A 24885-nucleotide genomic window follows, 5' to 3' on the forward strand; every position below is an offset into this window, starting at 1 on the left:
GGTTTGTGACTACCCAGTAACTGGATAAGGCACCTTTTCCTTCAACTGGATCTCTTGAACAACGTGCACACCAAGATACACTGGTCACTCCTAAGATGAATTCGCATGGCCGCATTTGCAGTTGATACAGCAGGGAGATAGAGGTGGACGATCGCCCTCGTGCGCATCCCTACCACAGGTGACATGTGGCTGGTGTTGACAAGATGTTATAGAGTGGTTAAAATGATGACATTGGTAGCAGCACATTGGGTTTGGAATGTATGGCAATTTGGAAAGTTTACTGCTCAAGCACACACCCCACCCTGAGACTGGCCTACAGCAGGAGGAACGAGAGAATCCGACCTGTCAACACGGGGCTGGGAATTATGAGTCACCCAGTTACCTGTTATGCACAGATGCATGGGCCAGCCTTTAGGAGCACACAGGGAGCAAGAAGAGAAAAAGAGGACCCTCGAACGCAGAAGCGGAGGAACAAGAGAAGGGGAACAGAGAAAGGAAAATGGAGCGGAAGACAAAGGTGAGATGTTTGTACATCAGTGACAGAATGCTGGACATTCCCAAGAATACCCCAGACATGTTCCCCAAGGGGAAAAATAACAGAAAGATGATTGACATACAACACAAAAGGGAAAAGGTACTGCAAAGCCGGGGGCCCCATGGTAGCCAAGAATGAACCCACCAAGAAATGGCGTGCCCCCGGAGGGGTGGGGGGGCAGTGTTACCAAGCTACCAAGTGGTGACATGAGAAAAAAAAAAACACACACACACACACACACACACACACACACACACACACACACACACACACACACGCGCGTTTAACTTATACAAACATTTGGAGCCACTCCACTTACATTACATTGCTAATAAAATTGGTTTGCTATATTTTTAGGTGGGGCTCATGTGTCTTGCCCCATGGCCACCACTCACTCTCCGCAGTCCTGGTTGCAATGGCTGAGCAGTTTCTCAAAACCGCACACTCCTGTTGTCAACACTAAACAATACTGAAGGCCACGTAATGAGCAATGTCCACTGGACAGTGGACAACTGGAAGCAGGGGACTAGGAGTGAAGTGACAAATCATTCTATATTCCATGGCAATGTGACTGAAGGATTTGGGTTACCTGAATGCTGGCTGAACTTTACCTGCCATCATCTTTAGTACCAACAATCATGTGAAGAGGAGGCAGTGTTACAGTATGCAATTCCTCATCGTTAACTTGTTGTCCTCTTATTGCACTTTAGAAAATGCTAAATTCAGAAGGATAATTATGTATTTGACGGTAGCGCACTGTCTACAGCAGAGGAAGTGTTCACACACAAAGACTGACAATCAGCTCAACAATGCCACCTGTCACTGAGCAGCATTGTGAGGCGAAGGTTTATGGACAGTGACATTCCTGAAGTGAACTTGCGTGCCAATGTTCCAACCTGAAAGCAGTGGATCATATTCGGGACGAGTCATAATGGTCACATCATTCCAAACCTGATGTCCAACATCTCTACCTTCTTTGGGTTTAGCTCTCGAGGAAGAGTGGGCTGCCATTCCTTCACAGAGGTTCAGACGTCTCAATGAAAGTACAAACAGAAGAGTTCAAGCCATCGTAAAGGAGAAGGGTGGACACACTCCATCTTAATGTCCACTAATAGTTGTCCTGATACATTTGATTCGCAAGCCTCCCACTGTGGGCTCTCACTACTACTCACCCACTGAGTGCCTGGCACCTCCAGCTCTCGCTTCTTTACTGGGTACGGCATCTTCCTCGAGTTGCCGCCGTCTTCCAGCAGCTGCAACTGTACACACAAAGAGGAAAGCATCTCTTAATAACTTTATTTACTGCTTTAGTGATGTGCTCCTTCTACAATTCCACATTATGGCTGCAATGACTGGAACATATGTTAATTTTAACACACACTGTTGACATACTGAGCCTCTAATCAATCTCAGAAGACATTACAAAGAAACAGAAAGCCACATTCATGGTCTGTGTAAAAAGGAAACTTTTAGACAGTGTCAATTAGCACACAACTTTCATGGAATATGCTTGTACATACCACTTCAAAGGAGTGATGCCTTCTTAATGAATGACATTTTAAAAAATGTCATTAATACAGTATGAAAATAATAACATAAAACAACCTGTCATATGGTTCATTAGATTTATTTTCATTTTTTATATGGTGAATTTTCGACATGGAACAATATGCACCTTCAGCACTGGAGAATTTTAACAGCAGCTTTCAGTGAGAAACTATGTGCTTGGCTGTGGAAATAGGTACTCTGTGGGTCACCACATTGTCCTGCTGATGCATAGGCTTCCAAAGGGCAGTTATTTCAATAAATTATACATGCAGTGAGACACAGAAGAGGAACGTTGGAATTATAACAATTCTCTCTTTTATACTGAATGAATGAAAGTGGTCTTTTAGGGTGTGTGTGTGTGTGTGTGTGTGTGTGTGTGTGTGTGTGTGTTCTATGACTGTTAAAAAACAACAACAACAACAACAACAACAACTACTACTACTACTACTACAATACCAATAATGTCTGCAGGAAGGATGAGTTGGAGAATCTTTGTTATCCTTCCAAACTCTGTGTCAGACATTTAAAAATTCTATAAAGGGCTGCCATGCTCCAATGTATTTACATCACAGATGAAAATGGTAAAATAAGTCCAAGCAATAACCACACCTGTAAATTACTAATAAAGTACTTTTATCAACTCTTGAACTGTAAACACCTAAATTGTTCCATCATCTTTCGGGCGTGCGCTTGGGACAGCGACAATTCTTCTTGTAATATTTAAGCTAGAAACCTCCCAGCAGTCTTCAAGGCGAGTCGGAGACTGAGTTCATAGCATTTGCGCATGCCTATTTATATGGAGTCATGTGATACAAAGCTGCTGAGGATTAAAAGCGCATGCGTCAAAGATATCAAAGTCGCCACTACTGCACTAATCATAGTTAAGATTTATATAGCAAAGATAAACATATAAGCACAGAGTGCAAACAAAATAGTGCTGCTGCGAATCCACCGTGCTTGTAAATAAATAATTAATTTTTAAAAGAGGTAACATCTGTCAGAAGTGAAGATGCAGAAATTCTTTCTGAACAAAGGTGTGAAATAAGTGGTTTCCAAGCATTGTCAAGATGAAATCCTTCGTCATGGTTTAGCAGGTTGTCGGCTAGTTGTATTTCTACAGCTTCCTTAACAACTGAGTCCCAGAAAGATGAAGCAGTAGTTAAAATCTTAACATCTATATAATCCATGGCATGGCCAGTAGAAATGCAATGTTCAGCAACTGCTGATTTGTTGGACTGAAGAACACGTGTGTACCGCTAGTGTTCGACGCATCGTTCTTGTACAGTGCATGTGGTAGCCCTATGTAACATTTTCCACACTCACAAGGGATTTCATAAACTCCCGCCTTTTGCAAGAGCAGATCATCCATAACAGATCCCAACAAGGCTGCAGTCTTAGCGGGTGGGCGGAATATCACATCCACTTTATGTTTCTTCAAGATTCTAGCAATTTTAGAAGAAATATCACCCATGTATGGGAGAAAGGCTGTAGATTTCACTTCACTTTCCACTTCCTCATTATTTTCCTGTGATTTTTCTGCAGTTTTTATTTGCAGGGCTTTCTTAATCTGCTGTTGCGAACAGCCATTTCTCTGAAATATCGCAAGAAGAATTGTTGAGCTGAGGTCATCCAACAATCTTCACAATTTTAAACCAAAACAAATTTAAATAGTTGTTTCTCAGGGCAGCATTCTGGGCCCATTGTTATTTCTAATTTATATCAATGACATACAGGCTCCAGACAGCTCAGCAAAAATTCTACTATTTGCAGATGACACGAGTATCATAATTAGTGATAAAAAAGAATCACTGTGTACTACAGCAGAAAAAATGTTCTCATACATACAGTCATGGTTTTATTGAAAAAAGGGCTACCATGCTACAATGTATCAGAGACGAAAATGGTAAAATAGGCCTAAGCAATAACCATACATGTAAATTACTAAGAAAGTACTTTGATCCACTCTTGAACTGTAGATAACTGAATTGTTAGCTAGTATTTCCAGATATTTGATGAAAACATGGAAGCAGATCTACCACCTACAGCAAACAAACAAACAAACAAACAAACAAAAACCCTGAAAAACAACAAAGCCAGTGGAGAAGAAATAAAATCATCTCAACCATAACTGGTGTCAAGCAGTAATGACAACTAACCTTCAGATTATGTCTGAAGAAATATGGGAAACAAAAGATTCCCGAAGACTGGAAAGTGGCTCCTATCCATCTTGTGCACAAAAAAGTCATAGGCATTATCTAAATAATTGCACAGGTATATATCTGTTGCCAGTGGGCTGTATTATATTTTTAACAATATTACTAAACAAGGTGGAAGTAACACTTGACAGCCATTTGGGAGAATATCAGAGTGGATTTAGAAAGATCGAATCTGGCGCAGAACAGAATTTCAACTTTTAGTCCGTACGAATTTTAAGACATAGTTTTAACATTTACAGGTTTTAGAAAAGCATTTGATTGACAGGTAAACAGTGGGTAAAGTGACTCGAGAACTTGGCATTACACTAAACTAGCAAACCTTATTCGTGAAACACCCACACACTGAAGCATAAATAAAGTTATGGTGTGAAACACCTAAGGCACTCAAAATAACAGGTGAAATGCAGGGTGACAACATGTTTCCACGCCACCTCAACTGCATCTTAGAGGAAATAGTAAGATAATTGAAACAAAAGGCAAAGAACACAAGCTGTCACAATGAGACTGGAGACTTCAGGAAAAAGAGATACTGAAATTCAGTGTCTAGTATTTGCAAATGATTATGCCATTCTTTATAAAAATATAACAAATTCAGAAATACAATTCAACCTCTTAGAAGGAATACCTAACAAAGCAGCTTTAAAAGTTTCTGTAGAAAAAATTTTATAGGGCAAACATAAAAAAATGACCCAGAAATCCTAGTAACAGGTAATGAACTGATAAAGAGGGTTTATAAATTTAAATATTTGGGAGGAAAGATTCAAGGCAATGGCTTCAAAAATATTTGCTGTAGACAAAATAGTATGTAAAATGGAGAAAGCATATGATATAAACATGAACATTTACAACAAGATGTGTGTGTCTAAAAATTTGAAAATACAGCACTACAGCACAGTAGTAAAACCAGAATGTCTCTATGCAAGTGAATGTTTAATGTTGAATAATGAGTTATACAAACTTCAAGTCCTAGAATTAAGAATCATTTGAAAAATACTCAGGCTGCTAGGAAATCCATGAGTATGAATATTAAGAAGTAATGAAGTATATTACAGCATAGAAAAAACAATTGAAATGCTGCAGAAGAGCTGACTATTATTTTTTGGACATTTATACAGAGTGAACAGCAACAGGTTAACCAAACAGATTGTTAAGCATCTTTGGGACAAGATGTCAACAACAGGACAGATTCAAGTAGTTAGGAAAGATTTGGAAAGAAATACAAGAAAAAGACCCAGCAGAATGATAGGATTTCAAGAAGAAAGTGTTGCAAATGGAAGCATTCCAAGGCAGGAAGAAGAAGAGGAAGACAGGGTCAGAATGGTCTGAGGAAGAAAAAAGGATAGATAGTGAAGACAAAGGAAACCTGGAAGAAGAACAAAGGAGGAAGCATTGAAATTAGTATGTGGTCATTAGATACCCCAAACAGAAAAACAAAAAGAAGAAGAATGTCTGTGATGTCATTAATATAAAACATCAATATCAAGGGCCCCACACACTTCCTTGGAGCACATCTACAGTTACATCTACAATGTTCCATACAGTTCTATGCAGTGTCCTATGTACCGATATATCTTCAGCCTTGTCACGAAGCTCATTTCATTTGTACATATTTTTTATTTAAACCACCCACCATCAATGCATTATGATGTTGGTACATCATTAGAACATTAAATGTTGGGAGCAAAAACAGAGAGACGTCTTAAGTGAACACTGTGCACTGTGTTATTGTTACTTATGCAGCCGATACCAATAATGTAAGAGTGAGCACACAATGTATGCTTTAAGTCAGCCTTTCCCATCATTGTGTTTTGTGTTGTTGGGGGCATTACATGTGATCTAAGACAAGTTCATATGCCTAGGGATCAAAGGATACAGTTGTCTTTTCCACCATTTTTACGAAGTACATTACCTTGTTCTCACTTAATGTGGACACATTCTTTTAGGTAAATTGTCATTCTATGAATATTATGTTGACACAAAGCACTGCTACACTTTAATTTAAAATGGCTAAGTTGGCAAAATGAGAACAGTGAAGTTTATGAATATGTGGTTTCAATGGTAACGTTTTCACCATGTATGGGGATAATGCCATGGGACAGAGCATGGCAAGGAAAGATATTCTAATTTAAAGGATGATTGTTTTGACATTATTGACCCTCCATTTTCAGAGAGACCTTCAGCATTTCATGAAGATCATCTGGATGCATTAATCCACGATGATGCACATCATTGCACTCAAGAACCAGAAAATGTGATGAAGTATGACCATTCAGTCACTGTGCAGCATTTGAATACAAAGGAGAAGGTTTAACAATAAATCATACGGGTACCACATGCCAAAACATATAAATCAGTGGTTGGCCGTATGTACATTACCCTCTTGCTTGTTCTTGATTAGTGGGTGAATACCACTGACCATTTCTAACCTGTATTGTTACTGATGACCAGAAATTATGTTTTTATGCTAATGTAAGAGAAAGAACGGAAAGGATGCCTTAGTCCAAACAGAGCAGCAGTGCCACATCGACATTTGAGCATCCACACAAGATAATGTTATGGATATTGTGCAGAGGTCCGGTGTTAGAATATTGCTGCGGGGTGTGGGAGCCTTACCAGGTGGGATTGATGGAGGACATCGAAAGGGTGCAAAAAAAGGCAGCTCGTTTTGTATTATCACGTAATAGGGGAGAGAGTATAGCAGATATGATATGCGAGTTGGGATGGAAGTCATTAAAACAAAGACGTTTTTCATTGCGGCGAGATCTATTTATGAATTTTCAATCACCAACTTTCTCTTCTGAAAGCGAAAATATTTTGTTGAGACCAATCTACATAGGTAGGAATGATCATCAAAATAAAATAAGAGAAATCAGAGCTCCAATAGAAAGGTTTAGGTGTTCGTTTTTGCCATGCGCTGTTCAGTAGTGGAATGGTAGAGAGATAGTATGATTGTGGTTGGATGAACCCTTTGCCAAGCACTTAAATGTGAATTGCAGAGTAATCATGTAGATGTAGATGTAGGTGACCATGTGGTGTACTATGAGTTGCTTGCATGATGTGTAACTTTCCTGTTGGTATTTATTGTCAACAACAGACATCTTGCAGATATAGTCCCAGAAAAACATCCAGGAAGACTGTGTGAAGTGGTGCTATTCCACAGTAACAGTCACCAGCATTCTGCTAGACTGGCAGCAAACACTATAGAACAACTGGGTTGAGAAGTCATTTTGCAACCACCATTTTTCATCTGATCTTGCACCCTCAGATTTCATCTTCTCTGCTCTCTGTTCAATGATCTTGACATACTTCCTTTGGGGTGAAAATACACTTTGAACATGGCTCTTTGCTACAAAACCACATGATTTCTACAGTTGTGGATCCAGAAAGTTATCCCAACAGACTGAAGTGAACAGCGAAACAAATTATATTATTTATGATGATTTAAGTCTCCAGTATGTATAGTCTGAGTTTTTTAACTTGTAGGAAACACTACAGTGTTATGCATCAGCCTAAGACGTTCCATTGGCCATGAAAGGGTTAATCTGGAAATAAGCAGTAAAAAGCTAAGCCTGGAATAACATTGTTGCGTTCTGTCCCTCTGCCAACCAGATAAATTGTCATAAACCTGCAGGCCAACTGCGTGAGGAGTTGTGGTGGACAGATTTAATGCAAATGTCACAGAGGGGATGGGGTGGCAGAGGGTGTAACATAGGAGGTACAGGTACAGGTACAGAGCTAGGCATGGGAAAGGGCATTGTAGGGGTGGCTAGTACTGAGGAAAGAATTGTGAAACTTAAGTTAAGGGGAACTCCAAAATTTTCAAATTAGTGAAGCTGGTATGGGAGTAGAGGGGGCGAGAGGAGTATGAGATGGGTCTCGAGAATGCAGTACACAAGTTGTGAAGCCACCAACAAGTCAGCCACCTTGTACTCAGTAGCATGTTGTTACCATGTAGTCAATAACACTCTTGGCAGGTGGGGGATTGAGAGTAACTGTGGCACCCAGATGGGTCAGGCTATTTCACACATCAGTCAGGTGGCAAAATTCATTACTACTTATCGTAGTGTGCCTATTTGTAATGTTTGCTTAACATTACAATGACAAATTTCTAAATGTCAATTTGGTACTTAAAAATTTGTCTTTTTTCTCTTTGACCACATTTCCCTCACAATCTACCACAGTACACATTTTCAATGCAACTGCACATTTGTAACCAATCTTTCGTAGTTATAATAACACCACCAATTTTCAGTATGAATTATGTATGACATAATTAACATCCAGTGTTAAGTTATAGTATAGAGTTTTTAAAAACTGTTTCACAAAAATTATTTAGCACACCACCAATGGAATATTAATGTCAAAGAAAAAGATGAAAAATAAAGTACCACATAATAAAATATTAAAGTCGTAACTTTAATGTGTAATTAAGCTACTGAAGAAAGCAAATATCTCACCTGCCAACAGCTCCTCCATCCTCAACTTCTGCGGCATCTGCAAAAATATTAAGAAGCTGAATAACTTTACATCAACAGAATTTGAGTGTAAATCAAACATCTTGATATGTGGCAGTGGTTGTCTTCTCACTGCACATGCTCATTTTAATGTCAAGAAGTTGCTAAATTAAAATAGTGATGGAGATTAGGAATCAGGTGCTGTGGCAAGTACATACATGTGGAATTTTATAAAAGTGAGACTGATGAAAACTGCATAATGAACCAAGTGAAGAACCACAAAATATTTTAATTTTAATTGCCTGTATTCATTACAGTTGCCATATACAGCCACTGTCACAGAGAAGGACAAAGGTGCCCATCAAAAGCAAGGCAACATTGGTGTTTGGAGGCTGGTGTAAGGACACTGCCAGTGACCGAAATAATGGTACAGCTTAGTTTGCTGGAATGAACACCCCTCATAAAAGGGGAAAGGAATAACAGACCATTATAAAATTACAGACTGTCACAGTTAGGAGATAGAGAAATTATGTCATGTACAATTCTGATTGTGTCTCCATTGGATTTCAAGTTACTGAGAACCAGCAGATCCCAAAGTGTTGAGCCACAGCAGTTCACGTAGCACACGTCGCAAATGACATGCCATGTAGTGTAGCAGAGTTGTGGCAGCTTACAACTATGTGACTCACTTTCTTTTGTATTAGTAGTGTGATGTTGATAGGAAGCCATAAAGGCCACATGAATACAGAGAATCCTGATCGAAACACTTTAAACCATCTGCAAGTACTGTAATGACTGCATACCTACAAAACTGGAGGACACTGGCCTCAACAATACATTATGATTTTATGAGCTTTGTCTATTTAGGGGCGTACTAACCTGTTCCAGAGTGTTGTTGTGTTAGAGTAATTCTTCATCAAAGTTCATATTTTGGATTCCAAAATGCTAATAGCTGCCCCAGAGGTAAGGAGGTTTAATGTGTCGAGGGTATGCCCACAGATACTTAACATGCGTGGCCAGCACATAAGTTTTCATTTCAATTGAGTCACACTACCCTGTTAGGGAGCTTCTTACAGATGCAAGCAGTTTGTTCAAGGTACATTGTTGGTTAAGGTTTGGATAGTTATTTTCTATGTATTTTGTGTTGATTAGCACATGCTCAGTTAGCCCCCAAACTACACTGAATAGCTCTTGTAGTACACACTGCTACAGCAGACTGCAATGTGATTGAAATATAGCACTGTAGGCATCCAAATCACTATTGATGGCATTCTCCTGTAAAAATGCATCAGTGGCAACTGGCATCAGTGTATCAGCCTCACTGGTTTGTACCTGTACACACAGAACTAGTGAGACTTGTGTGTTTCATAGTGAATGACTAGTGGAAGCCACTTCATACTGTGGACAGTGTTAAGGTGATATGCAGAAAAGTATATCTAATTTACATAGAAGATAGTGTAGGTGTCTTGAAGTGTACTATGTGACATTGGTAGCAATGATATATGGCATCATAAATCACAAATACTGTAACAGCCTAGCACATGTTCATAGTAACACTGCAGAGAGCAACAATGACAGCATGAAGAACCAGCATAAAGGTGTGGGAGTTTAAACAATTGGAAAATTTTATATCCAGCAACTAAAGGAACTATATGCCAATTTGGATACACAGCTTAACCAACAAAACTATCATCAACAAGTGTGGTACTCAGTACTGATGACTTAACATCAGGCATTCCTGTCAGGGACTGCTGTTACAACTTTTACAAGAAACTAATGTAACATTTACACAAAATCCAACTGCAATGTAAATTTGGATTCCTTGACATGCATAAGGCAAGTCCTACATCACTTGGAGGGGAAAGGAAATTTCAAAACTGAAGTCTTTAAAGTAATCTGTAAGAGCACAGTTTGACAGAACTACAGGCAATGCATCATTATCCCATTTTGGTATATTCGAACATTTAATTGGGAAGCTGTTAGAGCAGTTGCTGTGGACAATTTTGAAGCAACTTTGTATTTTGGCCATGCATATCTCTGTGGTCATGGCCAACAGGGATGGAAGCTGATATTATGTCAGCAGCAACACAATGTGACTAATGTGAACACATCCAATAAAGAGGAAACTGCAAATAAGAATTTTTTGTCGAGTAGTGACTTGAGTAAGAGCATAATTGGACTGGGGCAGCCCAACAACTAGGGTCCCAAAGGCAGTCAAAACAAAGGAAATACAAGAAATTAAAATGGAAACAAAAAGTGGAAAAATAGGTAAAAACATCTGACTAAACACGTCCACAAATGTCCATAGCTCATTGAGGGGCTACAGCAGTGGTCTGGAATTAGTCCTCTGAAAGTGAACTAAGTGGATTTTGGTCCACTCAGCTTGTGTCAGTTGCTAACAGGATGCGGCTTAACTTCCAGCACTGCAGTACCTCATGAGAAACAAGTACTTTTATTCACTCTGTGAATGCAGTACAGAATTCTCTGACCAGTCATTTGCACAGAAGTTGCTGGTGGTGACTGCACTGAAGTCATTCCATGTGGTACTGTGTTACAATCATTACTGTATGCCTCCTACCAGATTTAAACACATGATAATGAATTTAATAATGGTTACAGAGAGCCAAGGATGCTTGCATAAGGTAGACCAGAGTGGAGAACTGCATCAAACCCCATTCGGACTGACAACAACAACAACAACAACAACAACTGCAGTCCATAAACTGAGTGAGTATGAGCCTAACACCAAGTGGTGCTTACTTTACAAACTGATTTTCTGCTACATCAGTTCCATACTGACTTCCCTCCTACCTCCCTCCCACCCACCCTACCTCCCTCCTTTCACACTGCAGTTCTGCAAGTATGAAATGTCTGAGATGAGTGGCAGTATAGTTACTTCCCACTAACCAAATCTATCACTCTTACTGAAGGGTGCAGTGATGTAAGACAGATTGTGATTTAGTAAGCAAATTGAGTGCACGGTCTTGCTATTGTTAGGTAGCACTGATTGGGACAAATGACCGACAGTCGAGATCAGATGGCCTCTAACAAAGCTGTGTTTAGTCAGGCTGTGGAGGATGCATGGGGAAATTACATGATGCAGTGTCCACAGTTGCATTTTTCCTCCATTACATGAAGGAAGAACAATCCGTGGACAAAGTTCATTGCTGTAGCCCAGGATTCAGACAAGAAATAAACACGTTTTGTCCAACAGAAATTAAATGTCATATTGTTTCTTATTCTACATACAGCATGAGGAAACACATGTACTCCATCAAATAAATGCAGCATACAGACCAATTTCTATATATAAACACCATTTAGAAACTACAAATTATCCTACTGCCCTGTTTTCTTATTTGGTCATGAGAGACTTTCCAATTTGTAATTTGCCTGTGTGTGTGTGTGTGTGTGTGTGTGTGTGTGTGTGTGTGTGTGTGTGTGTGTGTGAGTGAGTGAGTGAGTGAGTGAGTGAGAGAGAGAGAGAGAAGATGTATTTTGCACATTTTTGGCCGAGTCTGATAGGTGGCAATAGAGTGGGAGAGAGATGAATTTGACATAACAAAAAATAGCCCTAAAAAGGGGCACTCTTGATTTATTCATTTCATGTATGTAGGCAGAGAGCAAGTAAAGAGAATGTAATACTCAAAATATTAAATTAAAATAAATTTATTTCAGGTACAAGGATAATGCCAACTAGAACTAGCTCAAATTTCCTTCTCTCATCTTTGATATTTTTCCGTCACCAAGAGATTTTGTGCTGGCTCTCACTGGCAGAACACTGCACAGCAGAACAAGGAAAAAGTAAAATGTTCTCAGTCCATAACATTTTATCCAGAATGCCCCACTATTTCTGACTTCAGTCATTCACCCTGGCAATGAATCTGTGAGGCATTGGACCCATTTGACAGAAGAGGCAACCACACCGAGGCTTCAAAAAAAAGCAGTCCAAAAGAGCATCAGCCATAAATGGTGTGTTTCACAGCCAGTTCTCTGTGTGTTCCTGCTACTTACACACACATAATTTCCATTGTGTTCATGTGAGCAGTCTCTCACAGCAAGTCCATTACATTAATGTCTATCTTGGACAGCTCCAGTTGAATGAACATACCTATACACAAGTGAATATTCTTCCTGTAGCATGAGATCCCATCCACAATATAGCATTCACACTAAATGCAGCACCACTTTCTTCAAAATGTGGGCATACGGCCCTCTACTGAGGAAGCATTCATGCTCTTCTCGGGGGAAACCAACGCCCCCTGCGGGGGAAACCAACGCCCCCTGCGGGGGAAACCAACGCCCCCTGCGGGGGAAACCAACGCCCCCTGCGGGGGAAACCAACGCCCCCTGCGGGGGAAACCAACGCCCCCTGCGGGGGAAACCAACGCCCCCTGCGGGGGAAACCAACGCCCCCTGCGGGGGAAACCAACGCCCCCTGCGGGGGAAACCAACGCCCCCTGCGGGGGAAACCAACGCCCCCTGCGGGGGAAACCAACGCCCCCTGCGGGGGAAACCAACGCCCCCTGCGGGGGAAACCAACGCCCCCTGCGGGGGAAACCAACGCCCCCTGCGGGGGAAACCAACGCCCCCTGCGGGGGAAACCAACGCCCCCAGGAAACTGACAATCGGCTAGTACTACCTGTTGTCACCACTTATTTGCCATTATGTCTGGACCCTCGCGGCTGCTAAAGTACTGTTTGGTCTTGGTAAGACAACTTATCTGTGAAAAGTACATTTTTACACATTGCATTAAGATGGAGCTCTGTGGCTGCCAGCCAGTGTAACACATTTCCTCACCGAGTTCCTGTTTTATAGTGGATCATTGTGCGTGCAGTACAGCTTTCCTTGGCCCTCAACTAACTGCATCATTGGAACTGGGAAGTTGGTCACTCACTACAACTGCTTCGTATCTAGGGGAGGGATTAGTTGGCTCTTACAGGCAAGCTATGTGTTATCCTGCTGTGTGCTCAGTATCTTAAGCCAGGCATTCTGCTGATAGTGCCTCCTTCAACAAAATTCTTTAAAATTCTGTTTACAGTAGGGGTAGACTTCTGACATTCCAAAGATTCATCAATCACACAGGTTGATATTTTATCCAAAGTTCCCAATACTCAGTCAACTTCCATTCCCATAGTCACCCTTGGGGTGAATTTGTATAGCTTTAAAAATGCACGTTACTACCCGTTAATATTTGTCATGTCATCACAGGATACATAGAAATTCACGACTCTGCCAGATATGTGACAAGAATGGATGGAAAGCCAAATCATCTGCATACTGCAGACGTTTGCTGAACCCTGCACAGCTTACACTGAGGACAGGCCACATATTTGAACAAAATGTCCTTAAACATTTTTGCCATTTATCAGCATGACAAGAGAGGAATCAGCATTTGACTAATATGCCATTTCTGATGACTAACACCTCTGACAATACCTCAGTTACAGTCATCCACTCACAAGCAGCACCACAGGAACATCACAGTCAAGCAAACATTAATGGTTTGAGTTGGAGCCAGGGCATGGGTAACAACAACCAAAGGTGTATTCATTTATTTCTTATGTCTGTTACTTGTAATTAGGGTCTCAGTGATGTTCTAAGACCTTCCATGACAACTTCCACTGATCTGTGCTGGCTGGGCTGTTTTGAGGGAAGAGACCAAACTGCGAGGTCATCGGTCTCATCAGTTTAGGGAAGGATGGGGAAGGAAGTCGGCCGTGCCGTTTCATAGGAACCATCTCGTCATTTGCCTGGAGCGATTTAGGGAAATTGCGCTGATCTGTGCCCGCAACTATTGCAGCTATGATGGTCTAACACAAGACTGCAACTCACCTCGCCATCATCTTCCTTATCTTCCCCTTCTCCCCATTCCCTTTTTCGAGCACGATATGCAGTACACTAGGACTCCCATATAAGACAAACATTGTGTGATGAAAACCTGAATAGTATTGTAAACCCCGTGAAGAAATTTGATCTCTTTATGCTGTAGAAATGTTTGTGGAAGTGCACTTCACAATGTTGATATTGTGCTGGACTATATACAAGCACTGTAATGGAAAGTGAAGTTATACTTTGGCACATGTGACAGATGAGATCTGATGGAATATGATCAAATGTTTTGTTGCAACACTTTGCTTACCTAGGCCTGCAACTGGATGATACTGTGAATCATTAGTTTTACTGTTTCTATTCTTCGCCATGAGGTCTGGTTTGTGTTCAAATAGCTATATCAAACTTGGCACCCATTCTACATCTACATCAGTAAAGGCACATAAGTGAGTACTTAACATGCCAGCATCCAAGTTCAAATGCATCTGGAAGCTTTTAATTGTTGGCATTCTTCTTTCTGGTAGTTCATAATAGATCTAATAGATTATAGTTAATATTCTCTGACAAGTAGCTGACCCAGTAATGTTGATAACTAATTTGATAATGCTGCCTGCCCATTCATTAGAGCTTTAATGGCTGTATGTAGGTGCAAAAGTACATCATTATTTGTTCACACTTTGTCAAAGTACTCTGGGAAATTTTAACCACTGCTTTAAACATTTAAGGATGGTAAGTATTAAGTGTGGTTGTAGTAGTGTGTAACATTTCTTATCATGAACTGTTAAAGGTATCATGTTTCATTCTGTCTTTTAAGAAGAGCTCTTCAAATGTTGCTTTTGTTGTTGGTTATTTTCTCTATCATAAAACATTATAACTTTCATGACTTTAGCTACAGGTAGTTTAATAAATGTATCTGAAACAGAGTGAAGCCCATACGCAACAAGAGCAGCTATTTCATTACTCAGACACTCAATTCCATTATTTGCATAAATGTCCAAAAAATCTGTCTCTCTTTCTAGTGAATTTGCAAAAATAATTAAACAATGGAAATGTGTAACTTTGAACTCTGCACCTTCAAGTTACCATGCAATGCTTCTCTCATTTCACCATGGAGAATGGATTTGGGAAGAGCAGGTAATTTTGAGGCCTTAACCTTCATTCCAAAACATGCAGAGATATATTTTCAAGCTGCAAAATGAAGAATATGAGTGGCAGTGGAATACAAAAAACTTGTTGGTAAAACTGGTCTTCCATTCTTAGTTGCTTGAATGGTAGACAGTGAGCACTTAGAATCTGAATGCCAATAAATATACTAAGGCTAAGAGTGTGCTTATGTCAGTGATTTGAACCTTCCGAGAGTCAGGTCCATAACCTATGCAGTTAAGTAAGCGATCACTAGCATATGGGGCATACATGAATACTGAGTATCAGACACCTCACATTTACCACACCAATGACACTCATCTCCCCAAGATCAATCCCTGGTCTGGTTTTTACGGCACTATTGCCAAATGGTCTGATCTTTCCTGGCTTTTGTCTAATAAGGCACAATTGTTTGTTTGCTGATGAGTGTACACTGACCCATAACTCAGCACATCAATGCCTCCAGCCATCACAATTCTTCAGAAATGAATTTAACAATACCATGGAAGGCACAGAGGCATGACAAACAAAAAAAAAAAAAAAAAAAAACTGTAAGAAAGTGAGCTCTCAGTGAACAAGGCCTCTGTTATATATAGATAACATACACTCACATACTCACGCAAATGCAACTCTCACACACGTGATCACACTCTCTGGCAGCTGAAGCCAGGCTGCGAGCAGTTGCACATGGTGAGACAGGCAATCATGTGGGGGTAAGGAGGAGGCTGGGACAGGGTGTGTGACGGTAACAGGGTAGGGGTGGGCAACAGTAGACTGCTGGAGATGACCTGCAGGAGACAGGACATAATAAGGTTAAAGGCAATAGCAAAGAGGGTCACACTCAAAACAGTACCCTGAGGCACACCAACTTCCTGGTAAAGGTGTCTGACAAGGCAGTACCAACATTCCTTGAAAAATCAATACTTTAAAAATACCTGAAGGACATGGGGCATGTGGCCTCAGAAGTGCCACATGTAGAGAGATCAAGAATACCCATCCTTCAGAAGGTGTTTCAGGCTTTCTGCAAATTTAAAAACACTGGCAGTGTCTGATATATCCACAGAAAACCATTCGCGACACACGTTGACAAAGTGATGAGATGGTCAGCTGCAGGACGGCCTGATCAAAATCCGCACAGTACAGTGGTTAGTGAATTGCCACACTCTAGTCGCTATACCAGCCAGGCATGAATTACATGTTTCATCAGTTTGCAAACACAGCTTGTGGGAGAAATGGGGCAGTAACTAGAAAGAAGGTATTTTTCCTTACTGGGCTTGGGTATGCGTATGGGAATGAGTGACTTTATGCTGGCATCTGGCAAACGGCGCCCTCTGCCCAGATGCAGTTGTACATAAGAAAGAGCAAGTGCTTGCCCACAAAAGAAAGGCTTAGCAACATCTGAATGCAAACATCGTCCAGCACTGTGTTGGAGGATCGATAGGAAGTGAGAGCAAGTTATCGCCCCCTCATACTAAAGGCAGCTTGTAGCACTCGCTAATCTGCCAAAATAAGGGTACTACCCAAGCCTCCTCCACTTGTTTCTGGTGGAGGAAGGCAGAATGATAGTGGGTGGAGCTTGAAATCTCCGCAGAATAGCAGCCCAATGGATCTTGGTCCTGCAGGGCCCATACAACAGATGAGGTAGTGGAACTGTTAGAAGAAGTAGTTAAGGAAATCTAGCTAGATTTTTGCTATCCTGAAGGGTGCAACGACACTGTGCATGCAACTGTTCATAATGAATGCAGTTTGCCATCATAGAATGATGGTTAAAAACATGGAGAACACATCTCTGCATGTGAGTTGAGTCACAACACAGCTCAGTCAATCAAGGCACTGGGACATGGCACAGTAAAGATGAAGGGCGAGAATGGAATATTGTGTGGTGGTAATGATGGCATTTGTAAGATATTCTACCTGGCCATCACAACTGGAGAAATTATGTTACTCAAAGGGTGCCAGGGAACAGTAAATCTCGAGTCATCCCTAGAAAGTTGCCATTTGGGTGTGCATATATGTGGGGTAGGAGTCAGAAAATGGATAGCAAATGGTAAATGGTTGCTCGAGTACGTACTAGAGACAGTGATGAGATGATGGGCAAATTGGGCAGTGCAGGAGATTTCCAGATATGGGTAGGAGTGCATGTAGTATAAAAGGAAGAGGGGTACTCCCACGATAAGGCAAATGAGGTTAAGGTGACTGAGAAGTTCAGCCTAGAGGGCACCTCTCTGTCAGGTTCTGGGAGATTTCCAAAGGGAATGGTGTGCATTACAGTCAACGAGCAGCAGAAAGGGGTGAGGGAGTTGGCCAGTAAGCTGGATGAAGAGTGTCCATGACACCGAATGACTGAGGGATGTAAACAGTACATATGGAAAAGATCAGGAGAGGAAGTAAAATGCGGACAGGAATAGCTTCAAGCTGGGTAGTCAGAGAGAAATGTTGACTTTGAACGTCCTTCCATATGAGCAGCATGACTCCCCTCTCCCTCCTACGATATGGAATGCCATCTTTGGAGAGAGGGGTCAAAGCAGACTGGGAAGAAATACAAAAGCTCAAATCAGTCTGGAAGATGTAATTTTGTTTCCTGCAGGCAGAGAACTAGCAGAGGCTGCGATTCCAAGAGCAGCCGCAAGTCATCTTTTTGGATTGAAGGCCACTAATATTCCATTGGAATAATGTCATGATTAGGAAAGAGGAGGAGGAAAGAGATGGAGAGGTGGCACCTCAGCGGCCATTCCTGTGTTACATTCTTGATTGCATTTACATAAACTTATGGCTCCTCTTTTTTGGTTTCTTAAACATTTTATTTTATCTGACACATGCCTGACCTTTAAGATTTGTGCCACATATTGGTCCTAAACAACAAGATGTATGAAAAAGAAACCACTTACTGGATAAAGGACTGTTTGCCATGGTAATGGGAGCTGGAAGTAAGTCAATGCAAGATCTGAAAGATCACAAGAATGATCATTCAATTCTGTTTAATGTACCAGAGACCTATATTAATGTTACTGAAAGCAAATCCGTAACAACAAAAGTAACTAAACAGTTACTTTGAAATCACACTGCACAATTTGTGATGCACGTGCTCAAGTACACTAAGGTAGTTTTATTGAATTACTAATCAACATCTGTCAAACATAACAAACACTATGACAAGTATACCTCTCAAAGTAGTTCACTTGGTAGTTATTTCACAAGCAGGAAAGTATTTTCAGAAGAGTTTAGGAAGTTTGACAGGCCATGAATGTATGAAGGAGAATGAGTCTGATATCATTCTAGAAAGGTACTTTGAAATGTGTTTGCAATTGCGAGTACCTGTCATTTGTGTGTGTGATATTTGCTCAAAAATGGAGAAATCTCAGTTCCCAACTGCAATCAGTAAGCATTTTAGACAACAGTAAGTGGTAAGTGTCTATTTTAAGGAATATTTATTGTCATGTTTAATGAGTATCTACTATGGTGTAACACATCGCTTTAGTAAAGGTGTACATTTCACAATGTCTATAGTACCGATGAACAATGGTCACCACCACAAAGTGATATATATATTTTTTTTTTTAATTCAAATGATGGCTTTAAACTTTTATACCCTTCTCTGTTGTACATAATGTGGTGTCACCTCCAGACACCACACTTGCTAGGTGGTAGCATTTAAATCGGCCGCGGTCCGGTAGTATACGTCGGGCCCACGTGTCTCCACTATCAGTGATTGCAGACCGAGCGCCACCACACGGCAGGTCTAGAGAGACTTCCTAGCACTCGCCCCAACTGTACAACCGTCTTTGTTGTGATGGTTCACTGACAAAATATGCTCTCATTTGCCGAGACGATAGTTTAGCATAGCCTTCAGCTACTTCATTTGCTATGACCTAGCAAGGCGCCCATATCAGTTACTATTGATATTGTGAATCATGTAACATCAAGACAGACGTTCATCATTAATGGATTAAAGTTAAGTGTTCCACCAGCTAAGTCAGTTTTTCTAAATTCTAATTTCCTTGTCCTGTTCCAGACCTCACGCCAGCCTGCGCGAGTTAAAACGCATGCATTTTGGCCTCCTCTAGTAACACCTGCCAACCACAACACACAAAATCTAGTGGAGATTCATGCAGCATATCTGCAGGGTAGGATAACGATAATTAGTTTATCGTTCTTCACAGTTCATGATGAATTCAGTGTTTTATTCTATGATGATGATGATGATACCTGGTTAGGGGGCACTCAATGGCGTGGTTATCAGCATCCACACGAATCCCCAAATTTTACATGGTCCAGCCATGCCACTTTCACAAATGATGATGGCAACACAAACAACCAGTCCATGGGTTTATTCCTTGCTGTCTCATTCTTGTTCAGCAATGTGCCTTCCCCCTAGAACTGTCAGCATCATGACAACTGCCAGTACATCAGGAGAACGAAGATGAAGTCGAGCTGTCAGTAAGATCCTGTACACTAACCAATGACACATGACTTGACATTAATAATTAAAGAGAGTTACTTGTTTTAAATTAAGAGCCAGTATATGAGTGGTCTTTGAGATATTTTTTGGTTCATTTAGCAGGTAATTTAGACTTGAGATAGCATTTCAGTTAACAGTGCTAAAGAAGTTGCAAAGTTTGTGATGTCAGGAAACAGACTGCCATGGGAGATGCAATGAGACTGAAATGGAGATGAATAGGATATTAATAAAGGAGTTTATTTGATTAAGCAAGTTGGTAGTGTGCAGAGTAGCTCAGAATAGGAGGAAGTATTTTAACGGTTCAAAGCCCTGAGCTGATGAAATATGTCCTCACCCTGGGAGGAGGACAGGAAGCAGTGTGGGGTTCATTACATGCCACAGAACCTAACTTTATATGCTACTGGTGAAAATCACACTTGCTCTGCCAGTCTCATACGTGCATCCACTACTTTCACTCACCTGAGCGATGGGACGCGTGCCTTCCTCCTCAGCAGGGCCTGATTGACAAAAAAAGAATTTGCGTGTTAATATAAAAAATACTTTATCTGCACAAGTAAAACAAACTAGTGATAAACTAAGTGTGTTTCAACACGACCTGATAAAGAACAGAATCAATTGTTTCTATCTTTTAGAAAAAGTACGGATCAGTGTATAATTGAGCATCTAATCTACTCAATTATAAACAACCATCAATATTACCGAGTTCCAGAAAGCCAGAACTTTATTCCGGTTGCACGCTTGCTATCTGAAGACTGGCAGGGACAAATAAATGTTTGTCATCATTTCACATAATTATTGATCAAATTTTAAAATCTGCTTAATAAAACATACAATCTTATGTTACACAGTTGACACAGTGTCACGTTTAACATTTAGGAACTGTGTGTAAGCTTGTTTATGCGCCTTCACTAATTGCATTCATGTACCGACATTATATTCATCCAGTATTTGGCAATGAGAGCACTTGGTGTTTTGCAGAAAACTTCACCAATAATTTTAAATTATGATGAATTTCTCTCACAGATACCCCACAGAAAGTAATAGCAAAAATGTTTATCACTTACCACATTTTTGCTGTTTGTGCAGTAATAATGCCACATCAAACACATTCAATGTAACACTCCTTTCTTTACTTACAGATGGGTACAAGTAGTGAGGAGAATGAGTGTCAGGTGAGGCAGATTATTTCTCAGGTGGATTTTTTGTAGAGGTGAGACAGAAAGAAAATCTGATGCGTATGGGAACAGGATGGATTAGGAGACATAATAGGAATGAGGTGGAAGTGGGTTGTGTAGCATCTGGCTGGTGCTTTACAATCATGCCTTATGCCACACAACAGAGGTATGTCAGTTGCTGGCATCTTAACAGGCTTGAAACTGAAACTCACCCTCAGTGCAGCGGATCTTGCCAATGACAGCCACTGCACGGTTTCCACCCTGGAGCCATGCGACACTGGACAACTTAACAGTATTTCTCCGCTACATAGCCTTTGTACGGGAATGTACAGTGGCTCACCAGCCAACCCAAGTTCCAGACTCGACATCAACTATCTACTTTGGAATGCATGACTATATTAATAAGAATGCGGCCCACAATATTGGCATTGCCAGTGCAACCTACTGCAGTGTTTGTCAGTTGTTACAGATAGAGTGCTCAACTGGAAGCTTCAAGAATAGTTTTCATGTTAGTGGCAATCTTTTCATGCATCAGGGCATTCTCTTCCTTGCCTTCATCAGAAAGTTGTTTCATTTGCTTCATGTTGGCATGTACCATCTGTGCCACAATGAAACACTCTTCCTCTTGCCCACTCAGGAACATCTCTCTTCTTGTGCTTTTATAATTAACTTTTTGTCTCTGGAAGCTTTTTACCAGTGTCTTGTGATCCATTAGGTAGCCTTCATCTCTTTGTTCAAGTGCTTCTGCATAGTGTTTGAATGGTTTTGCTCCGTGTTCAAATGCCTTGTGCCACTTCTTTCTTTCATCCTGGTATCTTTCTGCCTGCACCATTCCACATCATCATCCCTCCTTACTGATGTCTTGGCCCAATTTCTGTATTTTTCTTCCAGGTGTGTGCCTCATGGATGACACTGCCATCTCCTCCATGGGGATGACAGTTCATACTTTTGGCTGCTGTTACAGTCAAAACTTTTCCTCTGAGCACAGCAACATTGGAATCTAGGACATCATCAGTGCAACTTGCAGTGCTCAGCTTAGCTCATATTAGTGACAACCTTACAGCATCTCAGGAGTATTTTTATGTGCTTGCACTAGGAAGCTGTTTCACTTGCCCAACATTATCATGTGCCTTCTGTGTTCCAATGAAGTTCTAATGTTCATGGCTACCTGAGTACATCTCTCTCCTTGTGCATGGATCATCCACATTAGGTGGGACATATGACCACGAGTGTGGGTGGCAGATGGGGCAAGGCAGCTCCCTGCTGGACTCCCTGTAGAGAGGTGAGGCAGAAAGACGAACAGATTGGTCTGGGATCAAACTGTAGTGAAAGTCTTGATGGGAAATATTTTAAGAACAAAGGTACTGGCACCAGAGACAAATCTAGTGAACAGGAAGTGATACTGTATTATCAGCCATTCTCTCCAAAAGCATTGACACATTCATCCCACATGCTTCAGTTGTTTTCACTCTACTATACACTCCCAGCACCTTCATTTCAGAGGTGATCAGCTTTCATATGTTATAAAGTAGATCATAGAAACCTTATTTCTGCTGACTGTATTCTTCATAACCACCCTCCCCGTAATTCAAAAGACAGCTCCATAAATAATTGTAAACAATTAATTCCAAGAAACTATTGAGACATTCAAGACAAAATAAGGAAAAGAAAACAAATGTCTCCAGTACACTATCTCATGAGAAAGAAGAAAAACAGTACATCAAAAGAACAGTATCTGTACATTTGTGGTGGTAGATTTCCAACTACAGTCACGATTTTGATATGATTTTCATTAATAAAGACATGCATTAATTTTAGTTACAAGGCACAGACATCAGGTTTCTTCAAGAATGAGTTATCAGTGAAAATATATGTCAAATAGTATATACCTAGCAAATAATGTAACAAAGATAAATAATATCTACACTGTCTTTGCCATCCACAATTAAGCCAAAGATAGGAAGCTCCTTCTACAAAACATACTGTACACACTTCTGTACCAACAAAGAAAAAAACACATTCTAGCATCACCTGTCAGCTTCTGGGTTCTAATTGTACATAAACTGAACAACAGATCACAGTACACAATGAAATGGGACATTCCTATGGTTGTGCAGATTCTGAAACAAACATTTTGGCAGGACCTTTATGTCTGATTGACCACAGAAAGGTTAAGGGAGCCCCTGAAAATGTTAGTATCAAATTATTTATGGTAGTGCTGAACGCATCAGCTATGACCATTTGTAAACTAGATTCACACCCCAATATTTCCATTTAAGTTACTACCCTAATAGGTTGTACAAAAATGTTCAGTTTTGAAATACAAATCATCCTCAGTTTCTTCTACTCACATCATTCATTCATTCATTCATTGGAGTCCCACTGTTTGAATAAGCCTCTTCCCTGGCTTCTCCTGGCATTCTGGTCTCAAGCTACAGGCATTGCAGCTTGTAGTCCATGTAGCCTGATATCCACTCAATGCCTCTCACCAGACTGTCACCTCAATGTTCCCCCCACTCACCTCTCTAGGATAGGAGCATGTAATTGTCTTATGCTATCTGTCACTCACTCCATCACTACATTTGTCACTCATCTCCACTACCTCCCCACTACGTCTCCTACTCCTGCCTGTTCCCTGTCCATTTTTCTGTTTCCTTTTCCCTCCCTGTAATTCTCAACACATATTTCCACAGCTATATAGGTAAACTTTGTATTTCTGTAAGTCAGTAAATACTCGCCCCAAATCAAAGTCCTCAATATTCAAAAACATAAATATTGTGATTTCTGGATTCTAATTCAATTGTGTATGGTGGACTGACTAAGGGGTTGCAGAAATCACATAGATAAGAACTATAAACCCACTATCCAATCAAAATACCTGGGCACCCTTATGTAATGGGCAACTGAGCATTTTAATTCAATGAGAGGTGGAGCTACTATTATAGGAAGTGAAATGATAATTAAATGGACACACTAGCTGCAAACAGGCAGTGATGTACTTCATTGGAGAAATGTTGAAAATGTGTGCCCCGACCGGGACTCGAACCCGGGATCTCCTGCTTACATGGCAGACGCTCCATCCATTTAATCATCATTTCATTTCTAGCAAAGCTGCATGGTTATCCATGGCAATTGTTCTTTCGGCAACAGATACTGCCGTCATATATATTATAGGAAGTGGCAGGTAATACTGTTTTGTAAGCAGAATTCTTCAGTCAGGGATCTGAGTACACTGAACATGGACTTTTCTTTGCATTACACCTGAATAATTAACACAGGGATGCATTTCAGCCCTTCCAAACTTGCCCAAGTCAGCTGTCAGCGATGTGACAGTTAAGTGAAAATGTGCAGGAACAACCAATGCTACATGAAGTCCAGGCACACACAGTATACTGATGGACAAGTGCTTCTATCATTGTGGTAGCAAATAGTAAAAACCAGCTTGCAGTTAGCTGCTGCAGTCACTCTTCAGTTTTGAAGTGCAGCTAGGAGCCCGCTAAGTAAATGGCTGTGTACAGGGAGT

At 40.7% G+C, this 24885-nt stretch overlaps 1 protein-coding gene across 1 annotated transcript in view; it reads left to right on the top strand.

Moving 5' to 3' along the window:
• Window positions 1-12986: 12986 nt before the first annotated feature.
• The window catches only part of LOC126452320 (pro-resilin-like), a 45143-nt gene continuing 33244 nt past the window's right edge, over window positions 12987-24885 (top strand). Inside the window, exon 1 of the mRNA XM_050091063.1 lies at window positions 12987-13362. Within this exon, the coding sequence (XP_049947020.1) occupies window positions 12987-13362 (376 nt within the window). The remainder of the gene's footprint in view (window positions 13363-24885) is intronic.

The sequence above is a fragment of the Schistocerca serialis genome, unplaced genomic scaffold, assembly GCF_023864345.2.
Source record: "Schistocerca serialis cubense isolate TAMUIC-IGC-003099 unplaced genomic scaffold, iqSchSeri2.2 HiC_scaffold_849, whole genome shotgun sequence".
Taxonomy (NCBI): domain Eukaryota; kingdom Metazoa; phylum Arthropoda; class Insecta; order Orthoptera; family Acrididae; genus Schistocerca; species Schistocerca serialis.